The 25097-nt window shown below is 38.1% G+C and overlaps 1 protein-coding gene across 1 annotated transcript in view; it reads right to left on the reverse strand.

The window, feature by feature from the left end:
• Positions 1-10622: 10622 nt before the first annotated feature.
• Positions 10623-25097, reverse strand: part of ACTN2 (actinin alpha 2) — a 67420-nt gene continuing 52945 nt past the window's right edge. The window contains 8 exon segments of the mRNA XM_079298391.1: positions 10623-11937; positions 13250-13408; positions 14305-14370; positions 21533-21679; positions 22043-22222; positions 22707-22841; positions 23972-24154; positions 24302-24442. Of these exon segments, the coding sequence (XP_079154517.1) occupies positions 11779-11937; positions 13250-13408; positions 14305-14370; positions 21533-21679; positions 22043-22222; positions 22707-22841; positions 23972-24154; positions 24302-24442 (1170 nt within the window). The 3' untranslated portion in view covers positions 10623-11778.

The following is a 25097-nucleotide window of genomic DNA, read 5'->3' on the forward strand; positions in this document are numbered from 1 at the left end:
TCGGCCTGCGAACTGACTCGCGTCACGTCAAGTGCCCCAGGGGGAAGAGTGATTTTGGAGGCAAACAGAGTTCAATAAAGTTGAGCTGTCTCTCATCGCGGGGAGAAGCGGTGTAGGGGGATGATTCAAACGCAAGCGACAAATGTGCTGCAATTAGAGACAAATGTAGTGGTGAGAGGAGGTAGATAAATGTGCCTTGCGGAAGCTGGAAGTCGGACTTGCTAGTGATGTATGGATACGTGTAGAACTGGAAGCAAGATTATACTAAAGGAATCAAATCGAAGTCACAGTTTGCTTGACAGTCGAACAAAACAAATAAAATGTGACATATTTTGATACAAGGGTTTCACTTCTGGAGGTACATCCTTTCAGCTGCTTGTATGAGGACTCACCTTTTAAAAGAAAGAGTTGGAGTGCCTCAAAGGAATAACCAGTCCTCTGTTTTTATCTTTGTAATTCAAGGGCCAGTAATAAGCATGGGTAGCATTGTTATTTAAACTGGTTCAGTGGTCAAAATATGAGAATAAGGAAGCCTGCAAAATAGATCATTGACCAGCCCTTCCTGTTGCAATAAGCTAAGCAAGCAAATCAATTGCTGCAGGTGGAAGATGCAGGCACTGCTGGTTCTGAGTTAACAGGAGCAAACTGAGGTGGTTCCTTCCCTTAGGTGCCTGGGTCTCAGCTGTGTGTGGAAATATAAAGCTTTCTATCAGCTCGGAGTGTTAAAAGCCGCTAGTGTAGGCAATTCCTGGAAGCTAAATATTCACTCTTGAATTTTCTTTTGAGACAGAGAATCAGTGGTTACAGACTCTTTTGAGTCCAGACTGATGGACTCAAATCATAATCAACTGCCACTTTGGTCAATGGTAAATCGAGTATATATATTTAAAAGTCAGCCTTATGTTTGAATAATGTATATATCTCATTCATTTTCATAAGAAATGCAGGCAGTCCACAAATTAACTAGGTAGAAGTCCAACTTCAGTTGTAGAGGCCATGCTCCAGTTCTGAATGCCAGGAGACATTGTTGGAGAGCAGACCTTACCTGTCAGCAAATCATTGCAGTGGCCAGCCTGAGCTCCTAGTGTGGAAATATGTCCCAAAATTCCAATGTAAGATGTGATTGTCGGGAAACCCATACTCTTTGAAAACCTAACAACAAAAGTGGAATAGAGTAAACAGAAGCAGAAGTTGGGTATTCCTAATGAGTGCCTAATTTGATCCCTATTACACACAATTTGCATCTATTACAGAGATGGGCAATGCTTTGAGAGCTGTTCTTTGTGAGATTTTAGGGGGTGCGTTTCCTTGCTTGACTTTTCAACAGCTTCCAAACTTTTTTTGTCATGTCACGCTATGAAAATTTCCTCTGGCAGCATTGCAGGTTAAAAAGCTCACTGTCTACACAGTTGCTTTGTGGTGACAGATCTTTGTACCACAGCTCAGCACGTCCTTGCATGTGCTGATGCAGTTGTTTGTGTAACTGCTGCAAAGTAGGTCAGTGGAACAAAAAAAAAAAAAAAAAAGCTGCCAATTTGAAGGTGCTTTTGGAAAGGATCAATTCACATATCCCAGTTCCTTTGCAGTTTTGCAATCAAATTAAGTCAGTCTGACTGTGTGATGCTGTAAAAGGTCAGTCCCAAATTCCACCCTGTGCCATCCTTCTGTTTCCATTCGTTACCTTGTGTGGGTTCTAGTCTGTGAACACAGTTGTTCTGTAAAAGTCAGGTATCAGTGGTAACAGATCTCTGATCCAATTCATCTGCAGCAGAATTGTCTCCAGGGTTGGTGTAGGAACAGCAGCAGGAAGAGAGGGAGCAACCTTCCAGACTCAGACTGTGTTCAATCTGCTTGAGAAACTGGAGTTGTACAAACTACCAATAGGGCACAACTGAAGCAAGATACACTTCAGAGGGTGAAGGGAAGAGGAAGTAACTACACAAAACTTCAGCCTTAATGGGTTTTGCAGTGTTGGAGAATCTCAGGTCCTTTTTCTTGGTTTAGTTTCAATGCTGACAATATTGCACAGTGCTGGGAGTCCTGATGTGCATCCCTATCCCAAGGCTGACACATACATCTGCAGTTACCAAGGTTTCTGATCTGTTTCTTTGAGATGCACTAACACATGGTGTGTTTGGAGGGAGTATTCAAGGATTTGCAGTGAACACGCCCCTAATCTTGGAAAGTGTTGGATTTTTGGTTTTTGGTTTTTTGGGGTTTTTTTTGTTTGTTTTGTTTTGTTTTATTTTGTTTTGTTTGGGTTTTTTTTTTCTTTTTTTTTTTTTTTTCTTATGGAGCATTGTTCTTATTTTGTTAAATTAGCTTATCAAAAAGACCAGACAGTGTTTGAAGCAAACAAAGCTATACTAGTATTTTGATTATGTTTCCAGTGCCAAGCTGTTCACCAGCTTGTTGCTCTGCTTGCACACCCATGCATTCAAATAACACACTCACATGTATGAGATCAAACACAGGTCTTTAGTTCACTCTCACTTTTTGGGGTGGGGTTTTAAATACCTCCACAATATTAATTACAAAAATATATCTCTCAATCTCATATTATCTGCCTTTATTTCTGAGGATGACGTTCTTAATGGGTTATTCACATAAGTAATCCTTCTTTAAACAGGAACAGTAGAATTATTTGTATTACTATAGAACAGTTGCATTTCAGAGAAATATATTAAAGCAAAGCATTCATAACTCCTTGCAGAGGTCTGAAGGGGAAAACAGATTAATCTGATTTCAGAGCACAGCTCTTGGCACTCTCTTCTGGGAAATTACCACTTGTGCTGTTTTGCTGCCTCGATTCTTGCCCTATTTTGGATTACTAAGTTGCACTACTTGTATCTTTTTTTCAGAATTTCCTTTGAGTTTAAGAGGTACTATTTATTTTTAATAATTTTGTAGACCCAAAACTTAGAGGGTGATTTTTTTGTCATCCAAATACAAATTATCTGTTTTGTATAAGTCAAATTATGATCTTAACAATTTTCTTCTAGGATCAAAATATTACCTGAAGGCAAAAGAAAACTGAGTGCTTCAAGATCAATTCTAAATAAACTCCAAATGTCAGAACAGACAATTAAAGATGTGCAGTTCATGGAAATAACAACAAATTTATTCTACGTATTTACCATAGATTTTGGACTTCACTATTTTTAAAATAAAGCCCAAAGTCTTCATGACAGTGAAATTAAACACATTAGAGTGAACAGAATATCACTTTAGAGAATCTTTGTTTATGAAAAAGTGTATAAATGCCTGAAAGGACTAAAATGCAGGCATGAGAGAACTAGGAACTCAATAGGGGGTGTAGTCTTACAGCTTACTCATACTGCTGGCAAATTGTTTCAACTGCTTTCAACTACTTACAGGTTTGTGCCTGTAAATATTTTATATTTACTTCATTGTGAAATTTTGCAGCATTTTAAAAATTCTAAGTATGTACCTTTCAGACATCCACATCAAAATCACAGAAGAGAGGCTGGTGGTGTTCTCAGGGCTGTACCAGTCAATAGCCAAGCTCAGAGGTATAGACTCCAGCAGCTGAAGGGAACTGTCAGAGCACAAGCCCTAGCCATACTTTTGCTGTCCTATAAATGGGATTACACTTCTCCTGGCAAGCACATCGGTCTGTGTTCAGCACAGCTTGAGATCTTCAAAAGGGTGGCAACTGAGGAGGATTATAGAAAGGTTTGAGCAGCTTTGAATGATGGACAATGAGAAGACAAAGCCAAGTAAGCCCAACCATCTGCATCCTGGTAGTGCAAGCACAGCACAAGGAGGCAGAGAGAAGGGTTGTGTGATGTGTGAGTGGCACTGGAGAGTTCCAGCAGCACATCAGGCATGGCTCCATCCATGGCAGAGAGCAGCCTCTATCTATTCTATCACTTTTTTTCATTAAACTCCAAACCTTGTAAGATTTTTTTTGCAAGGGCAGAGGGAATCTTTCTGTGTAAAATACCTTGCAAGACCAGTGCCCTACTTGGCTTTCTCTAATTTGCACATAGAAACAGTCCGGTATGTTGTCAACAATCTGTTAAAAATCATGTTTTGTAGGCCATTCTCTTTAAAGGACTTTGAAACTGCAGGACTTTGTTCCTGGTTAATTCAGTTTGTTTTGAAGTCTAACACGTTAGGTTTCAAAACTTTGTGAAAGCTGCTTATGATCACAGACATAGCAGTGACATTTCTCCCTACTATTTCTACAGGCAGGCACCATCTCCCTCCCCTTGAGAGGGATTTGAGCAGTGCTATCCCCTCCCATGCATTCAATTCATTGTAGAGGAGCAGAAACACAGAGGGGAGAAGGAAGCTGATGAGGTCAGGAGCATGGAAGAGCAGCATGAATTTAAGTCCCAAACATAAAGCTGAAAACAAGTTTAAGGAACCTCTTCTAGAAATATAAACTCTAATAGAAAACATTTTTTTCTGAAGATACTAACTATGACTAAAGAAAATTGTTTTCAAATCAACATATTAAATAAAAGAAAAATGCAAGTTGTATAACAATATAGAACTATCAGACAAAAAAAGAACCTTAATGCTAAAAGTCTCATGTATGAATGAAGAAATTAAGAAATAAGAAAACATGAAAAAATACTCAGAGGTAATGTTGGTTCTAAATTCTGCCTAAGCTTCAGAAATAAAATTGTGAGGAAGAAGCAGCCTCTTACATGAGCAAGAGCATGGGCAAGACACACTGACAGGGAACAATGCTCTAGGGCAGAGCCTTTCTTTAGGTATCAGTAGCACATATTTACATTAAAAAAAAAAATAACTGCCCAGAGTGTATTTTGTCATTCTAAAGGCCAATTATTTCCACCCTGCTGTTTACTGATACCTGTCAGGTCTTACTCTTTGGCAAGTTTTCGACACAGAAGTGAAAAGTTTCTTTTGTTAGCCTGTGGTCTACAATAATTCCCTTTGAATTTTTCTTTTCCTTTGACAACTCTTTTTTTTTTTGTCTTGTCAAATTAAAGGACTTCACTTTGGGCTTTAACACTTGTTTAGTCTAAAATGTATTATGCAATCTAAGATTCTTAGATCTAAGTCCTCAGAAGTCTCTATTAGCTTTGCTACATACTGTTAGTATTTTCCATGTATATTTTCCAGGATCAGGAAAGTGGTCTTAGTACAACCCCTCATGTAGTAAAGTCACTGTCAATGACTTGAGTTTGGAGGAAACAAGAGAGCTGCAAGAGAAAGTCTCACTGTATATTCTGGCACATGAAAATACTGTGTACTATCCTTCCCTTCTCTTGTATTTGCTCTCCCACGTGCAGATAGGACAGGTACACGGAGCTGGCAAAGCCTCCAGAAGGGTATGAAGAGGGAAGAGGCTGGGGGGTAGATTAATCACACTTAAATCTTCCATCCCATCTTTACCACGTACAGTAAAACTCACTGCAAGCATGTGGATTTTGATGCCAGCGGGTGCTGGTGGAATAATCTGTGGTTTATGTCTTAAATTTCCATGTGGTACACAAACATCTTTCCATATAGAGCTGATGACTGGAGAGCTTACTATCACTCCTATGTATTGAAGGGTCTGATAAGTACTTCAGGAGTAGCAGGTAAAGCCAAAGATATTAAATAAAAACAAAGGAATGAACACTCTATTGCCTTAGTACCAATCAAGAATAACTGCATTCTGATTGAGCAGAAATAAAGTGTCTCCCTTTAAAATCCAGTTCAAGGGAGCCTTGAAATCATTAAACTAGATTTGAGTCAACATCTCCAGTCAGAAACATTTTAGCTCTAAGGGACTGTTGTTAAAAGCGGGAAAAGGGCAGTGGCAGACAGAGGCTGGTGTCTCAGAAGGGAAAGTGATCTGCCGAGAGACAGTAATGCTGGCAGGAAGGGAGGTGCCTGCTCAGAAAAGGCAAATTAATGCCCCTGCTAAAGGCAATCCTGTCTGCAGAGCTGCACTTCAGTTAAAGGCCACCACCACTAGAAGGGGTAGTGACCCTGACCAGGATGTTGCCTTATGGAACTATTCCAAAAGGCAGAATGTTCATTTCACTATAGCTGCTCCAGTTGTCCTTTGCAAATAAGGCCAGCCCGGCCATCTGGGTTCATGGTCTGGCTTGAAGAAACAATGAGTATTACAGAAAATCTGCTTAAGCTCCCAAAAGAGAGAGAGTGTTGGGGCAGTCAGGTGGGGTCATAATTGAATGTCTTCAGTTTTTTGTGTGAAAGAAAATGAAAAGGCTACTTATTAATTTTTGATGGATGGAAGGTGTTTGCACAACCATAATCAAAACATTTAGTTTGTAGTGCTGCTGGAATGAGTCTTCTTAAGTTTAGGCAACTGATAGAAATGTATTGTTTGTTAAGAAGAATAAAACATGTTAAAAAATATGTTGCCTTTTTATATAAAGTTTACATTTTTCTTTTTGCCACAAGCATAATTTCTGCTTCTTAAAAGTGCATATGCAGCTATATTAAAATTAAAAATGGGGAAAAATTAAATATAATTCAACAGCTAAAGAATGCCATACTTGTACATTTTTATTTATGCATTAAAATACTGATATTTCAGTTCCTCAAGCCCACAGATCGCTTCAGATAATGAGATAGTTATTATTTCCAAGTGCCAAAAATGTTTGCTGGACAGTGTGGGCATTTGCCAGCTTGCTGTGGCAAATCAGCCCTTGTCATTTTCCATTAGCAAATAACAAAGGTAAAAGTTAGAGCTGCCATGGAGTGTTGTCCCTAGATGCTGCACAAGTAGTAGCAAAACCACCCAGTGTTAGATTCTGTGCCTTTGGTTTAATGACAGCAGCAACAGACTAGACATCAGGAACGGGGTGTTTGACCACATCACATCTGCATGTTCATCACACTCACCTGGGCAGCCCTCAAACATTACTGGGTGTCTGATTTGCCTTTAAATAGGTTTGTTAAAGAGTTTGGCAAAACTGTTACTGGGGTTTGTTTCCTGGGAGGTAGCATTTCCTCTCTCTTGGGTTGTCTGCGTTTTGCAAACTTCCTTCAGAAAGTTGGCATCATGTCCACATTAATTCTGGTAGGTTACCAGAAGGTAGAGATAACCAGAGCAACCAAAATTACTTTGGGAAACAGTTTGGAAAAGATAAAGGAATGAAAAGCAAATATTTTTTCAAGCATATCTAATAGACTAGTGGAGGGTTTATAGATGCAGTAGGTCCTACTGAAAGGAATACAGAAGGAGCTCTCAAAGCAGATATATTACTTTGGCAGAAAACCAGAATTTTTGGCATCAGTTTACAGAGTACTACAAGTTCATGATTCATAAATTACTGTCAGCTTGGAGACACTCTTGGTCACATACAACCACTTGTCATCTCCTTTTTAGATTTTCCATTATTCCTCCTGCTCATAATGGTTGGAGCCAGGATATGAGTCTGAACAAAATGTTTGATACAGCCATTCTTTGCTTTTCTGTGGTGCCTTTTTCTAAAATTATAATAATTTGCTGTGCCTGTATGGACAGTTCCATTCAAATCAAGGCCGGACTTGCTGGCAACATGTGCAAGCATTTCATCTCTTTCAGTGTTATCAGCAGACCAGCTAAAACCTGAAACAGGACCTTCAGTGTCTGAGCCAAAAGAGCTGTTCTGTACCTGGGCTTCTGCCACAAGTATCCCTTATGCAGCTGGAAGGCTCCAGCTCAGGAGAGCACACAGGATAACCACTCCTCCTGAGGACAGTGCTCAAGGTCGTTTTTCACTCAAAGCATTAACAGGAATCCTGAAAAGAAGAAAGTTTCCATGTGTTGGGGCCAAATAAAATAGCCAGGTGCAAGTAGATGAGGGATGGATGGGTGTTAAAATAGCCTTGGGATGTTTATTGTCTCAGGACATTTATCCAATACATTTGATTTTCAAGTAATTAAAGCAATATGTTGATAAATGCATATGTGAAAAGCATTATTACAAATGCTAATGAAATTTCCCAAAACCTAGCAAATTAGCAGAGGAATTTATTTTGAAGATTAGAATATGAAATCCTAGTCAAGTTCATATATGGAAAAGATTTGGCTTATTGTTTAATATTGCTGCCTTAATTAATTAGGGGAACAAGTGGCACTCCTAGTACTGGCTCAAGGTTTGTTGTCTGCACATAAATGTTCTATTGTTGGGAATAATAAAGGACTTTCAGTGAAAGTAGGTGGTTGGGTCCCTAATTCCACAGTTATACAATCACTTTAAGGTAAGGTAAACACAGGCTGCTGCTCCAGGGGATAATCTACAGTTCTAAGCACTCTAGATATGTATTCCCAGCCAGCATGGTAACCAGACCAGGGAACTGTTCTATTTATATATTAATGGGATCATGGAAAAAGTAGAGATAGACTTGTCCTTTGTGGTGGCAGCCCACACCTTGGGTTAAAATTAGAAAGGAATTACACATTTTAAAAAGAGAGTAATGTGAAATAAAATCCAGCTTAGAACAGTCAGTTTTCCTATATAAAAATATTTGATCTAAAACAAGTAGAATCTTACCAGAACATGCTAACAACTGTCTATAGTCCAGGCTTAATGCTGCTGAAGTGGCTTCTCAAATAAAATACCCTCTGAACAGGAGCAGAAGGTAGACTGATGCACAAGCAAGTGCGTGCACAGGTTGCTAACCATGAAACTTGGGGAAGAGTGGCACAGGCAATGAATAGGTATTGTTTCCTCATTAAATATTACTGGAACTATTTGTAGAAGCCCACCAAAAATATTTATGCCATCACAGTGATGAAAGCATGCTCCAAAGCGCCAGTTCATTTACTAGCGATGAACAATTTCTTCCTTGCAGAATTGTCTCAACCACAAGCTATTTCAGTCAAGAAAGGGAACTGCTTACCATCCAAATCCAGCTGCTAACAGGAATTATTTTCCTCCTTCAGTGAGACCACTTATGTCTGGGATAACCTTTATGGACACCATGAACAAACTGAATAAAAGAATATGATCTCCTCCAATAATTCGAAAATACAAGCCTCTAGGAGTGGCTCTGACTCAAGCCTTTTGTGGATAAAGAAAACAGTGAAAAAAACTGTACAAAGAAGGGATGTGTGAAAGAAGCATAAAACTGACAGCAGATTTCTACCTCTATCAGCACCTTTTAAAAATAAGTGAAAATTATTAAATCTGAAAATTTTTACTGTGGAATCAAAATTATCTTGTCAGGAAATTTTTCAAAGAACTGTTGTATTCATGTAAAGTCATAAAACACATCTGTATTATAGTCATGAAAGCAACTTAAAACCCTACTGAATTTTGTGAATTGTAATTTGTTCTATAACCTTCATTCACATGTTCATCAAAAAAATGCTCTACCTCCAGCTATTGAACCTTGATTTGGCCCCTGTGATTGACACATTCATTACCCTCGACTCAGCTACTGTACTTTTTTATAGTAAAACTAGTTTTCTGACAGAATTATGTGGACAGAAAATGTTTCTGTGTTGATTCCCAGTGTGAAAAGTGATCCTGCAGAAATATACAAATGCCACCTACTAAAAACAGAGCCTTAGAGGAATAGAAAATCTCTGCAAAATCCATAGCCCCTGAACCTGATCACAGAATATTTTAAAGGACTTTGAGGATTGCCCTGTTTAGGGTAAAATAACACAGTTTACTTATATTCATCCTGGGAGAAATAATTTTATGATATATCTTCATTTTACATGAAAGACATATTAAAGTAATAATTATGGTACAACATTTTTAGGCAAGTGTGAATGGATAATTAATCCCTGCAATTCTCAGCTACTGGTTGTTCATTCTACTTCAGAAATTAGAAACCTGATATAAGATTGGAAAAATTGCTTTGCAAAAGTTTTTTTCTCTTGCTGCTGATAACATTATCTCTCACAGCTAGAGGAGGAGCTTAAAAGTCCCTTCCATATTATCAAAAACAGGAATAATATCACATCATAAAAATTAGTGGATAGAGAACCTGAACAACATGAGAAAGAGGTGTCAAATATAAACTTTGTGCAAATTTTTTTGCATAATCCTGCCTGTAGCACTGGCATTTTGCTTTGTGCCACATTCAGAAGCTCAATGTTTTATTTTTCCAGTTGCATTAAACTGTAACAATGAGAGATATACAGATTTATTTTTTAATAAGATTCAGCCTGAACCAGCAGGTTTCAGCACTCCTCTGGGAGTATTTTGAAATTGCTCCCACTCCACCTACCTTAACCTGCAGGTGCCTTCTTTAGGATTGAAATCACAGATTTTTAATGCTTGCCATCCTTATATTTCCAAATAGCCAGGGAAAGCACCATTGCATCCTTAACAACTTGCTTTTTTGCACATGAGGAAAAAATGACATACAGAAAAGTTAAGGCAAATGTCCTCAAAAGCACTGAAATAAATCTAAGCTTGAAGTCTAACAAGCTATGGACATCTGTGCTCAGGTGACCTAAATGGAAACTCTCCAACTCATTCTAAGCTCTATCTCTCTTCATGAAAGCAGACCTCTCCCTCCAGCACACAGAGACATGTTCAAGCAGACACAGTGTATTGAAATATGTGACAGACTTTGAACCATTAGCATCTGAAAACTCTGACATTCAGAAATGTTTCCAGTCCTTAGAGGGAGCCACTAGGTCAATTGCCAACGACAGAGTCTCATAAGGTTTTGAAAAGCAGACTTTATTTAATAGGCACATCATTGCTTTAATAGCACTGGGCTGCACAGCTCGCTTCACCATTTGTAAATGGTTTTGTTTGATTACATTGCATTTCCTCAGTGTCAGTAGGATTCAAGTAAAAAAGTTACTGCTTTTATTCTCTGTCATTTCTCAAGATGGAAAAAACCAGTAAACATCTAGCACACAGGAGCAGGGTACAGACAGAACTGCCTGCAACACAGCAGAAGTCAAGACAAACTGAATTTTGAGCACTGAACAGTTCAAGCTGCAAGACAACCATAACTACATTTGCTCAGATGGGAGCTTGCTTTATGCAGGATAGAGATGAATATTGCCCACTAATACATACAATAATGCATTCTTATACTGAGAAACAAAGACTGTCCAACATAGACAAGAATGAGGGTTTCATAACAAAACAGTTCACATGAAATTAGCATCCTTATTATTTCTGATTATAAAAGTTGTATTCCCTCAACTGTGAAAGTTAAAGGCCTAAAAGAAAAGAACTGCTTACAGAACTCTAAAACTGCACTTTAATCAGCTTTTCCCTCTTATATTACAACTCTTTGTGACAAAAGCATAGCATTCTGGATTATTTTTATAATTAAGTCATTTATGTGGTTGTTAAATTTCTTCCCTGAAAATCTGCATTTTAGTATTATATTAAATTCCACCAATAGAAGCATAGAAAATCAGAAATCATGAGAGGAAAGAACTATTTCTCTATGAAAGAAAAAAGCATGACTTCTAACATAGTTTTATGAACATCGTAAAAGAAGCACATATGACATTGAAACCATCAAAAATGGAGAAATATTTTGCAAGTTTCAATGTTTTTAGGTTTTACCTTCTGTTTTCTGAACATCTATTTCCAAATTTACTATCTTGCAATTTTAAAAATAGATTTTCTAGCATTGCATAGGACAGACAACTAAAACCAATAAGGCAGGTATCTAGTGTGCTGCACATATTAATATACACCGGTTACTTCAGTTACTAGCACTTTACACAGATGGTACCTACTGTATTTGTAAAATTTGTTTTTAAATCAGCTTGTCAAAGCTTTTGAGAAGCAATCTGGGCAACAAGGTGGGTATTTTTAGTGTCTACCATGAATACAGCCAATTACTGAATCAGAGGTCGCTCTCTCCATACAGTGCTGATGAAAAAGAGGTGTAATCCAGAGCCCCAGGAACAGATCCTGGGCCAGTGTACGGAGGCATTCTCTTGATGCAATATTGAGCCTGCTCAGGAGGCAGCTCTCGACGCAGCTCATCTGCCAGGATATAAGGCTGGGAAGGGGAAAAGGATTGACAAATTCAGTATATGTTCTTCAAAACCACAAAATATATTTATTTTCTCTAACTGTGACTCATGAATTTGGACATCTTGCCTGTTTTTCTGTGACCAAATGTTTTCCTCAGCAAATTCCATCACAAATTATGAATTGAAGGAGAAAATTCCACCAACAAAGTGATTAGGTCAAAATGCAGTCTCAAGATAGGTGACTGTATGTGTGTGTTTGCTACCAAACACTGTGCAGCCATGGGCAGACTGCTACAGATACAGCTTATCCCTGGATAGTCAGTATTTCTGCAAAGCACTACTGCCCCTTCTGCAGTGACAGGACAGATGCAGGTAGTTCCTGTTAGTTTCAAGGTTCTAATATATGTGTAAAGAAAGATGCATTATTGTTCTTAATGGTTTGCATTTATGACATGAGGGATACCCTTTGTTAACAGACCTTGACATTGCTTAAAATAGCAATCTAATGAAAATCACTTTTTCCTGAGACCATCTTCCACATGAGTTGCTACTGAGAACATGTCTGGAATTTAAAATGTGGTCCACATTAACTGAGATCACAAAATCAATACAAGCAGCTGGAATGAGAAAATCAATACAGCGAGCCTGGGCAAATAGACCTGTACTGCTGTGATCTCTCCTTTCTCCATAGCATAGGGTTGGTTTAGAGGCAGCACTGTTTATGGCCCTAGCTCCTCCAGAAGCTCTTGTGTTGCCATTACACTCCCTTGCATCTTCAAACACAAGTCAGTCACAAGTGCATCTGGCGGTGGGCAGATGCCAAATATATGCCAGTATGCCAAATTCAGGAGCTTCCTCTACAAACCCCATAACTAGAGGAGGCCTCCTCCTGCTGCTTGTGCTAGGATATGGATACACCACCTTGAACCAGCCTGTTGAATGGTCACAACATTGCTCACAACCAGGTGTAGTCTTGTGCATCTGATCTAGGCTATGTTCTAGAGGGCCAAAATCTGCATTGAAACATCCAGACAACAGTGTGAAAGGCAGAACGAGTTCCCCTCTAATCAAGGCTGTGGTGTGGAAATAACCTGATGTACAATATACCCATTATACAGACAAGATGCCTAATTTTATGTTGGCTGTCCATCATATGAGGATACACAAGCCTTGTATTCTGCACCCATTTCAGGTAAGAGTCCTGGTTCCAAACAAGAAGAAAAGGCACATGCTTTCTCTGAAATCTGACAAACTGCAAAGCTTCAGTATTACTGTAAGGCTTGTAACAAGAAGGGCTAAAGGGGATTGAATCCTTAGAACACCAGCACAGTGACTGACCTTATCTGAAGCCAGGATTCTGAAGGAAGCTATCACTTGCTCAGCTGTGTCTGTGTCTGCCGTTTCTCTGGTCATGAAGTCAATGAAGGACTGGAAAGTGACGGTTCCTTGCCCATTGGGGTCAACCAGAGACATGATTCGGGCAAACTCAGCTTCACCCTTTCACAGAATCCAAAACAAAGAAAATGGTCACCATAATACTGATCTCCAGCAGCCTGAGCCTCTCATAAACCAGTCAGCACCACTGGTTACAGAGCTCATAAAGCATCTTCCTAACTCAGGAACATGCATATTAGAGCCGATGAAATCTGTATCTTAAATGCCCACCCCACTTCTGTAAAAAGGATTGTGCTTTTGAAAAGTGTATCCTTTGTCCTAAATACCTGAAATATGTACCTTTCAATTAACTGTTCCCATCTTCTCTCCTTCCCACCCTCTCACAATGCATGTTCTAACTTGCTCATGTTTAACTTATTCTAACTTAACACTTTATTTTCCACTTCATGCTAAAACCATTGTAATTTAGGTACCATGCAGGGAAGTAGCCCAACAAGCAGTGTAGTCTGAACTAAGAAGGGAAACAATTCTGAACATTTCATGCCAAATACAGCACAGGTTGACTAAGGATAATCTCTTTCTTTTCTATTAAAAAGGTGAATTTCAGAGTAAATTTTTAGAATAAATAATTGAAGCAAAGAAAATGCAACCTTCAAGGCAAGTTTATAAAAATTAAACAGTATTGAACTCATTCTTCATCATGCAGGTAGAATAAAAGAAGTTTACAAAAACATTACTTTAATAACTGTTAATTTCAACTCTTAAACTTTACTTAGTTCAAAGAGCAATGCAGTGTACCAGAGAATGGTTTTCAAGTGTCTTGCTTTACTTTTAACTTCCCTTTTAACCATTTAAAAATAAAGGAAAAACAAAGAAAGTACTATCTCTAGTGTAAATGACATTAGTATCCTCTCTATTTAGATAAGCTTTTAGTATTGCTGTGGTTAACATTTTAGCTGTAAGCAGAATCAGTTGATATTTTTTCTTAAAGCTCGTACCAAATCATAACCCATTGAAATTAAGCAAGCTCTGAAATCATCATGGTCCATCAATCCATTCTTCCTCTATTGGCCAAAACAATGTAAGGAATATGGAAGGAAGGGTTTGAAGAATCCAAGGAAATTTCCAGAGAGATGGCGAGTTTGGACCGTTGGCATATTGGATCCAGTGCATGAACAGTATTCATTGATGTTGCCAGATCAGGTCATGAGAATCATCATCAGTTTTAAAAGAGGAAGAAGTAACTAACATATTACACACAGGAAAGACACATTTTCACCACAAAAAAGTAACATCAGGAAAGGTCAAGGGAGAGATAAGGGAGAAAAGGAGATGAATGGGACAAGAATACAGAGAACACAACCAGAGAAGACAAAGAGAAGAGCAAGGATGAAAGTTGTTACTAAACTAGTGAAACTCAGCAGGTGCTCAAGCTGCCTCCCTGATATGAAATGTCTTTGAAATGTTCTGCTTGAAATCTCTAGCAGCTAAAAGTACTGTGAAAAACAGTGAAATACTTCATTCAAAGGCCAAAGTAAATACATTATGAGAGCAGTCTGCTGATATATGGGAAATAAGTATAGGGATTTTCCTTCTGACTGCAGGCTTTCAAGACCCTGACTACAGCAGAGATGTGCATACTGGCCTAAAGGATAAGACCTGCAAGACTTAGATCAGTTGAAGACCTTGTGTGAAATGAGGTTGCTCATATTTCAGGAAATAACATATCTGCAACATTCTAGACTCAAAGCTGAGTATACATTAAATGTAAGAAGGTAAATACATGTTTCCTCTGTGCTGTGATAGATTGCAGTGGCTTGGAGAGAATTGTGTCATCCTGTATTGGGAGGGAGCATATGAGAACTTGTATTGAGTCTGAGGAAAGGAAAATTTACAAAAGTCTGAGTGTAAGAAGCATAGGAGCTCTCCTGGGTATCTAGTAGTGTTCAAATAAAATATTTCAAACCAAGTAAAACAAGCAAACTGGAAAATCTTTGAAAAATGCAAAGAAAAATACAGCTCAAAGTGATGCTGACAGTCCACCTAAACCAGTTGTCTTCCCCAAGGCAGGATCTTTTCAAAGTATTATGACCAACAGACTGGAGTTTAAACATGCATTCTTTTTGGCTATTGTTATATCTGAAAATAGAATTATTTCAGTTTCCTCTACCTGCAAGTCATTTCCAACCTGTCCTAGACTGATGAGGCAGGCTTTAAATTCATCAGACTGCAGATTGTCAGATGCGTCCTAACATCCCATCACAGGTCATGCATTTGGGAAGGGGAAAGGAAAGAAAGTCACAGGTCAGGTTAGTTGGTTAGTAAAGAACATACTATTTGTAAATTAATAATCACAATCTTCCTGAATTTCATGGAAATGTAATGTGAATATATGCAATGAATTACCTAAAAAGTGTGCAGTTTCTGCAGTTTCATGCTTCAGACTTTTTCTTAGTAGGAGAGGGTCCTCATTTTAACTACAGAATTAAAACTCTGTTTCCTTCCACCTTTTTTATTACACCTTTGCTGACAAGGCAGATTTCATTCTATGAACTGCCATTTGTTTCCTTCCTTTTCTGTTGTCATGCAGTGCATGTGAGATGCAATAAAAATATCACTGAACCTGGGCAAAACATATTTTCCCCACATTGAGTGTTACTTCATTCTTCATCTGGTAATACTACTTAATGTAATGTGCATATCTCTAAGGAGATAAGTACAAAATAAATTTATAATTGACATCTTACTTTCAGTTATCTGTCTTTAACAATATATACAGTCAGGTTTTGCTTTGAAAACTGACTTTTAAAATGCACCATTGAATTCCAGGTGAGATGGTTCCTAGTAATACCACATCAATCTAGAACATTGTTTTGAACCAATATATTTTTCTATTTTGCAGGTGAAGAAATTCACACTAATTTATTAAAAACAGACTGGCTTGTTTTTTTCTTCCTGTTCATACAAAATGTGTCCTATTGGAGGAGCACTTTAGAGTGAGTTAACATAAATACAATTAAGGAGATATTCCAAGATGAAAAATTATTACCCTTATTGATTTTACAGACAGTTTGGACAAGATCCAAGCCTTTCTGTCTGCTACATATTTGCCTGCTAGATGAATAATTTATTTTTGAAAATTTCTATATAGCTATGCACAGATAAAATATGAGTTTTAACAAATGCACTGGGCTTATTTAATATACTAATAGGATGAAGTGGTGCCTTAGTAAGTTAATAACCACCATGCATTTTTAAAATATCATGCTGTTATTGACTTCCCCTGCATCAACAGCCACCAGCCCCATAAAGGAAAGATGAAAAATAACAGTGGGAAGTCAAGGAAGAGAAAAAAAGCAAAGTCAAGTTACAAAGTTAAGTTACAAATTATTTAAAAGCCATAATCACAGTAAAGTTTTTATCCTTTAATGTTTCCATTTAATATGATGATTCCTGCTATAAAGCATTCAAAATGGCATATTTTATCATTCTCAAAATGTTAATCTAGGCCGGTTTGAAACTTTCAAAAGCTGTCCTGGAGACAGGCTATGGCAGGTCCCAGGTGAAGTTACTCATTTTACTTCATTTCTAAAGCTGAAGATACTTCTGTGTGACTGCAAAACAAAAGTAATATAAAAATGGGAGCTAAGAGCCAAATCCTGCCCCTCCATCTCCTGTAGCTGGTGTTGGTGAAGGATCATCAGCTACTCCCTCACTCCAGGGGGTGTGAGTGGGGGGTCAGTGTGTGTAGGAGCTCCCCAGCCAGCAGCAGGAGCTGAAGCAGTGAAGTGCAGATGGGAGTGAGGGGCTGGCACATCCTCCAGATACCATTTTCTGTGGGAGAGAAGTGCAGTGGTTGTGCTGCAGCTCAGAACAGTCATATGGTTAAGTGGGACTCCCTAGTGAGGGTCCAAGTAGTAGTGCCAAGTGCTATAGCAGGTTTTCACATTCTTGTAGCGAAATTTTCAAATCTTCATCATATCTTGCCTAAAAAAGCATCTTTGCACTATATCAGAGCTTCACAGAATTCAATGGCATTTTGCAATTAAGGCATGGATCAAGCCCATGTGAAGGCTTTCTCAATTGGAAATGGTTCTTGATATTTATTTTTATTGTTTGTAAACCAACATTAGGAGCTAAAATTAACATTTTAATGCATATAAATAACTTTGTCTTGTTCATCTTTTCCTGCCAATACAAAGGAAACCACTAAAATCTCCTTCATGTTTCATTATTAGTCTTTTCCCTTCTCCTTGTGTTTTATCTGTGACCTTATAAAGTAAGTGAATTTCTGAGTCCAACTAATCCATTCTTAAATATGTCCTTAATTTTCCTGAATGCTAATCGACCTGCTTAAGCCTGAACATATGATTCCTTTAATAGGGAGCTGTTTTTCTGTTAACAAAATATAGGGTGGCGTGATGCCATTTTTCTGCATGCAGAGCTCCTACTTGAAATCTGTAGTTTGCAGAAAAATCAATAGTAGAATGTATTAGCAGCCATTAAAATAGTACAGGCAGAGCAGCTGCAGATATTTCATCACGTACTTTGCAATCTTATTTAGAATTTACTAAATATACTGAATCTGAAAAAGGAATCCCTGCATAAATATGTGTCAAAACCATTGACTGACAAACCTATCTGTGTGGTATCCTGATTTGGCTACATACCATCATTCAGCTATGCACCATTTTGAACACTTCTAAACTGCCTCTGTGATTCAGACACAGTGTCCCACTTTCTCTTTTTTTTCTCTATGCAGTCACATTAAGGAAAGAAATATAGCAGCATTGCTGAAGATGTATATTTATAACTACAACTAGACTGTGCCTTCAGGCACAATCTCTAGCAAGGAGTAGGGCAACAATGTAAGCAAGGGCAAGCATCGGGAATAACCCCTGGGGAACCAACCAGCATGAGTACATGCCTGCTGGGAACACAAGAGCCAGGAGGGTTACCCCCATGAGCCAGGGGAGAGAGCCTGTGTGCCACTTGCCTTTACAAAGATGACTTTGTAAAGCTCTCTATGCCAGCACACCTCTGCTGGGGATGCAGTGAAAGAAACACTACTTTTTCTGCCTGCTCTTGTAATTCTCACATGCACTGTGAGAATTTTTTTAATACATTCTTCCCAGGGAGGAAGATAGGGGTTCCTTTCTCAGATTCATAAGCAAAGATAGTTGTTTGTAGATGCACCCTAAAAAGAGTTGTTAGATTTATGTATACCAAAATACATACTTTAAAACGGGGAAGGGAGCTACTCTGCATATTAGTACTTTGCTGACATCCTCAATACACACTGTCAGACATTAAAAAAATGTCTTAAATGGGAGAAATACCACACAAGTCAGAGCAATACCATGCATAAATTATTGTGTTGTACTTAGATATTTAAAGCCTCCTTGTCAGTGACAGTATTAATTTTTGGGATCCTTTCTGGCTATTCATCATGGTGAACAACAGTCCAATCCTTCAAATGTATTTTTAAACCATATCAGGCATTCAGAAATGCTGCTAAGTGCCACAGAAGTTTTACATATATTGTTAATTCCATCTGACATGAAGAAGACAGTATTTTTCATGGTAGTGCTTATGTTCAGATAATCCAGTCTTATCTTCATTTCTATTTAAGGAAATCAAAACCACAAAATAATCCATTACTGCCTTCTGTATCTAAACATGAACAAATATAAAGTCTTTATTGTTTTATGTACACTGAAGTAACTCTGAAGCACCTTGGGTTTCCTTCATTCACTAACACTAAATATTCGAGTGTGCAAGGACACAGGGAAGATAGAAAAATTAAAAACACGTCTGTCTTTTCTCAACATGCTTGTTCAAAGTCTCCCTCTAGTCTGTGTAGATTGAGTTGCATCTGTCCATTAAGTAACAGTGTAATTTAATCCTTACAATCCTCTCTTTAATCAGTGTTTCTACTGTCTGTTCCCTCCATAAAGCCAGGCCTGATGGTTGAATGGTTTTAGATCTTACCTTCTTCCTTTCAACTTGCATTTTGCTACAGAGAAAATAATTTTTACACTCTGTCAGTGCAGAAGTCCATCTAGACCAGTTTCCCATGTCTGATTCTGAGGGATGGGGAATATTAAAGAGGGCATTTGTAAAATGCTCCTTTCCATATTTTAACCTCTTTTTTTAAGCCATTAGATTATATCTGTTATGGAGAAAGGCAGGGTCTACAGCTAAACTTGCAGACCAGGTCCAGGTTGTTGAGGCCATAGATGAGGATGTATGATAGATGAAACATCTGTCTCCTTCTGCTTCTGACCTGGCCATTCAGGTTTCCTGCAACAGGAATCAGGGCAGAAGGGACACAGCCTAAAGCCATGACCCATTATAGCCTGAGGAACGAGATAGTCAGGAACAAGTAAGAATCTAGGAACTGGGAAGCAATTTTGAGTTACACATTATTGTTGTAACCCATCTCCAGTGTGCTAGCAGCTGTGTGACACAACCACCTTCTTCCAGGTCAAACAACCTTTCCTAAGACATTGCTCTGTTTTATGCTTTGGTATTTCAGTGCCTTACAACATCTGCAAAGCCTGAAAATTTATAACATGGATAGGGCTGGTTGGTGTAGGATTTAGCTTCTCCCTTCAGGCAGCCTGAGGCTCCAAGAGCTGACTGTGATATCTACTCAGCCACTGAGCCAGCCTTGCTGTGAGCAGGCCAGAGAACTCACCTATGAACTACAGAGGTACAGGAATGCTAGAAATGGCCATCCAGTGTAAAATATACTTGGATTCAGTCACTTTGCTTCCTCATCTTTAGAGAGCTGTCAGATATTTGTGCAAAGACCTTGGTTTCCCTTAGAGAGGTCTCTCAAATACAGCATGTAATTTATCCAGACCTGGTACTTTGACTGCTTTTAATAGCTCTAATTGCTCAATTATCTGCTCCAGTGCATTGGGAAAGCCATTTGGTATGCTACATCCTTCCACCCCGGGAAATCTATCTCTGCTTTTGTGACGTTATCTTCTGCTTCCTTAGAAAATACAAAAAATAATTATGCTGTACTAGAATCAGGTTAATATTTTTCCATAAAATCCATTCCTAGTTCTGTGGCTATACTTGTTTCTTCAGCAAGTAGAGGTTTGACAATTCTGGTCTTCTTCCTAAATAGTTAGGGGTATTCTAAAGAAGATTTAGTAAACTGTGACTATCAGCATCCAATCCATATCAAATGCAAATGCAGGAATGGGCAACCAATTTGAATAGAGCTAAACAAACAGGATATTAGTGAAGAGAAAATGGCATTTTGCTGTATCCTGAAATAATTTAAAGGAGCTGACTCAACAGACTGCTGCTGCATTATGATAAGTGTTTTCAGTGTTTGAACTGTGAACTTGGTTTTAAAGGTGGGTTCATGTGAGCACAGAGCCATCAGAACTAACTCATATTCAGAGTGTTCTCCAGCTGCAAATGTAAGATCTCCTTCTGCATATATTTTGCTACTGTGTCTATTAATATTTATCTTTATAACACTCTGTCCATGAATACTGCATGAATACTCACAGAAGTGAGTTAAGTTTCTTCACAGTAGTGTTTTCCTTTCTACTGTTTTACTGATCCATATTTAGATAACTAAAAAAAGTAACAGCCTCTTATTTCCCACATACAGCCAGAAAAATAAAGGATATTCCTGGACAGCTGTAAGTGTCCCAAATATATTCCCTAAAAATACATTTCTAGGGAGACAAGTTGTGATTCAAAGGGGAAAAAAACCTCTGTAGATTACAGCTAAATTTAATGAAATGGAAACAACAAAAAGTACTTAAAACATGCTGTACTGTCTTAAAATAAAGGGTCATATTATTTTCCAAAACACACAGATTTATGCTTATTTGAACAAATACTAAACCATATAACTGCATTACATTTAAAAAGCAAAAATTAATTATTAACTTAGGTGCACAATGCTACTAGGCTGTGGTGAACCCTGGGCAACATCATCTAGTGGATGGCATCCCTGCTCAAGGTGGAGAGAGTCGAACTAGATGATCTTTAAAGTCTCTTCCAACCCAAGCCATCCTGTGGCTTTATAAGGCTACAAATTCTTTCTTAACTTGTCTTTTTTCTTTTTTAAAAAGAACCTATTGCTAGTGTATTTGCAGGTTTTTTTTTTAAAGGCTTACATTTGAAATGCCAAGAAACTTGCTTTTGGGAAGAATAAATATTGCTAGCTGAGAGAAAGCAAGAGTACTGTACCCTGTCAAAGTGATTGAATGATGCTCTGAAGTCATTCATTTGTTCCTGGGTGATACCCTTGGCATCCCTTGTGAGGATCTGAGTCTCAACCTCATTGATAGTCCGAGCAATGGTGGTAAGCAGGAGCTCCCAACCAACACGGATGTGCTATGAGAGAGAAAATACTGAGTTGTTACAGAAGGAAATATATTCTTTTAAGAGTATAAAAAGTACAATAAGAAAAAAAAACCAGCTCAAAATATTTATCCATATTCAATATCCATACCACTAATTCTATATTATGACCAAGGATCACTAAAAATAAAAATGGCCTTAAAAAAATACAAAACTGGTTTCTAAATGGGTACTTCTTCACTAAAAAGTGAAAATAAATGAAAACAAGTCTTATGAGATTGTCAGAAAGCCTGCCAAATTACATCTTCTGTGGCAGTCTCTTTAAATCAGGGAAGGTAGTTACATGGCACAAGAGGACAAACAAACTAATAAATACAAAAGGGAGTAAATGGCTACCTCCATGGTATAGTTGGTGTGCTTGTTGTCGAACACCAGGGCTTCTTGTATAAGCTGATGATCTCCTTCCAATTTGTCAATATTGTGTTTATAATTAATGATATTGTGCTCATATTGCTTCAGCTGATTCATCTGGTCCTCCAAAGGCCCTGTCATTTCAATAGAACTGCGGGCAATTTCCTGTCAAAAGAAAAAAGACACCCCCCAGTCCCACAAAATTTAAACTTTGGATGTGCTAATTTGACCAATGTTCATATAATTATGTTATATTTTTATACTAAGAAACAATATTAATAAACCCTTCATACAGTGGAGATGAGAAATGTTGCTGTACAAACACATTTCAATAGAAATGTGTCACATTTATACCTGGAATTATTATTGAGACCCCAGTGAAACTGGCATCTTTTTCTACAAAAAGCAGAAGATAAACAGTAATTGTTTAGTGATTGATTTTTCAAAGCTGAATCTCCTAGTCACCATCAAGGTACCACTTGTACAAAGTTCCACAGCTTTAAGAATAATCTTAACAGGTGCTAAATAGTTTAGGATCAAACAGCTGGTGAACTGTCATTGACTTTGCTGTTGTCCTGTATCTAAAGTAGAGATTAAAAGATTATAATCACTTTGTTCATCAGCTTCTGTGTGAGGGTCTGACACTCACCTCCATCTTGGTCTGGATCCATGGCCCAATGACATTGGCCTGAGCAGCAAACTGGCGGCGCAGGCGCTCGTTGGCGTGCTGGCGGGCTAATTCCTCCTGCAAGGATTGATCCCTCTGAGGCACCAGCTGCTTCACCTGTAACAGTGGGAAGGCACTAAAGGTGAGTAGGCACAGTTGAATAGTTTAAAAACAAATGGAACAAGTAAGTCTACAGCTGCTAGTTTTCGTTGTTGGTCTGAAGATCGATATCAGAAGAACAAGGCAGGATGATCACTATTTTATTTACAAATTCTGTGCTAACATAAGAAATTCGTAACATGGTGTTGGGCAGGCTGACCTGAGAGACTGACATGCAGAGAGAAGAAATTCTCACCTCTGACTGGATTCAAGTTTGAGACAACTATTTCACTTGAATTGCTCTTAGAGCAGTTACTTTGTTTTTCCTTTGAAAAATAAAGGTGATTTTTCAATTGTTCAAAGAAGAGTCAGTGCAAAACATTTTATTTGAGCACCTCCATTAGAATAGGATAACATGAGACATGTTCTGTCATGCACATCTGGAGGTCTCTAATTCATTGCAAATGCTTTAGTTTGGCTTATCCTTCTGAATTGCCCAGGGAGATTCTAACCTTAGTCCTTACTGCTTGATTTTTATTACCCATTGAGGGTGTATTCTTGTCCATGACAGTTCTTGTGATTCTACACAATCATTTGCCTGCAGTATTTTATCTGTCTTGGTTACTAATAAAATTAAATAGGCGTGATTGCTCTAGGAGGCCCTCTTTAATCCCTTCCCAGTACTTTTCAGTTGCTAATGCCAATTTTAGTCTAACTGGACAGAAACATCAATGCCCTCAAAGATGCTGATTTTACACAACATTTTTGAAAAGCCAGCATCTGGGTAGAAGAAACACAAAAATTACTCTTAATACTAAGAGAAAGAATACAATAATTTTCTGTTCTTCTAACAGCACCTCTGGCCAGGCACCAGCTCTGCACTAGCCTCAACACATGCTTCTCTTGCCCTGGCAGAAAGGCAAAGAGGACATAGGTAATACTGCGTGACAGGAGCACAGGGATATTGTGAAGTGAACCTGGCAAACATAAGGGAGAGCATAAGGCACTGTAGAAATTCATTCTGGCAGCTGATGATCTAGAATAATTTAGAGATTTATTGTCAAGTTCTCTGAATATTCTCAGTAATTCTAAACTAGAATAATGTGTTACAATGCCCCTTTTGTATTTAACAATTTAGCATACATTACCTTTTCCCACTTGCTTCGAATCTCTTCGACTGTAACAGTGCTGTAAGGATTGGTTGCACTTATTCTCATGTTGTAACTCTGGATAACTTTTTCAACTTCATTCTGGATTGACAGTATGGCCTGTCGTTCACCATCTGCCTCTGGCAAAGTAGCTTTAAATTGATCGTGAGCAGAGATTAAACTCTAAAATCAGAAACACATAGGGAGAACATGAAAACTCTAACATTTCTTCCAGCATCTGGAAGATCTGCTGTAAATAAGCATAGCTCCTCTCTCAGGCTCTCAAACATGCTGGCTACTGGGTGCAAATACAGTAAATAATACAATTACCTGAATTTCCTCTATGCTATGAACAATAAACATGTCCTGTAGGTCTTCCATAGCACCTTCCATCCAGTTGTTGAAAGGAGCAGCTCTTTTGGCAAACTCCAGGTGAAGCTGATCAATTGTTTCGAGCAATTTCTCTGTCCTCTGTACAGGTGGGGAAAAGTGCATTTTTTTGTTATTAGGGCAAATCTAGCTCCACACACATACCCACCCATAAACAAAGTCATGCCTCATCTTTTCAAAAGGATTTGATTGCATTGATTGATTTCACCATCTGCTTTAAGGATTCTCACTCAAAGCAATAGAACTAATTGCAGTAAAAGTACTCTCATATCCAACACATTAAAAGGGGTATGCCTTTGAAGTACAATATTGATATTTTAAGTATTTTTATATATTTTAAAATATTTTTATTATTGGGATAGATCTGCAAATGAATTAAAATCTACTAATTTTGATTTAATAATTTCTTTTAAGTACAAAAAGGAAGAATTATACATATGCTTCCCACCTTGGCATTTATGTGTGTAACTTCCTCTTTTCCAAAAGAACAAGGCTTTGCAAAGTATCTCAGTGCTTTGAAATACTACCAAAAATTAACCTACTGCTGAACAGAAAGGCATGCAAGACTGCAAAGTCAGACTAGGATGACTAAAAGGTAACTAACCAATGGCTTCTTTTAGCCTTACTGGACATCAGATTCCCAGAGAGGGGTTCTACAAGCCACATGCCATTTGTTGCTGCTACCGGGGCAGCTCAGTACTGTCAAGTCTATTCTGAGTAATTCAGTCTATTTGCA

Source organism: Erithacus rubecula (genome assembly GCF_903797595.1).
Source record: "Erithacus rubecula genome assembly, chromosome: 2".
Lineage (NCBI taxonomy): Eukaryota > Metazoa > Chordata > Aves > Passeriformes > Muscicapidae > Erithacus > Erithacus rubecula.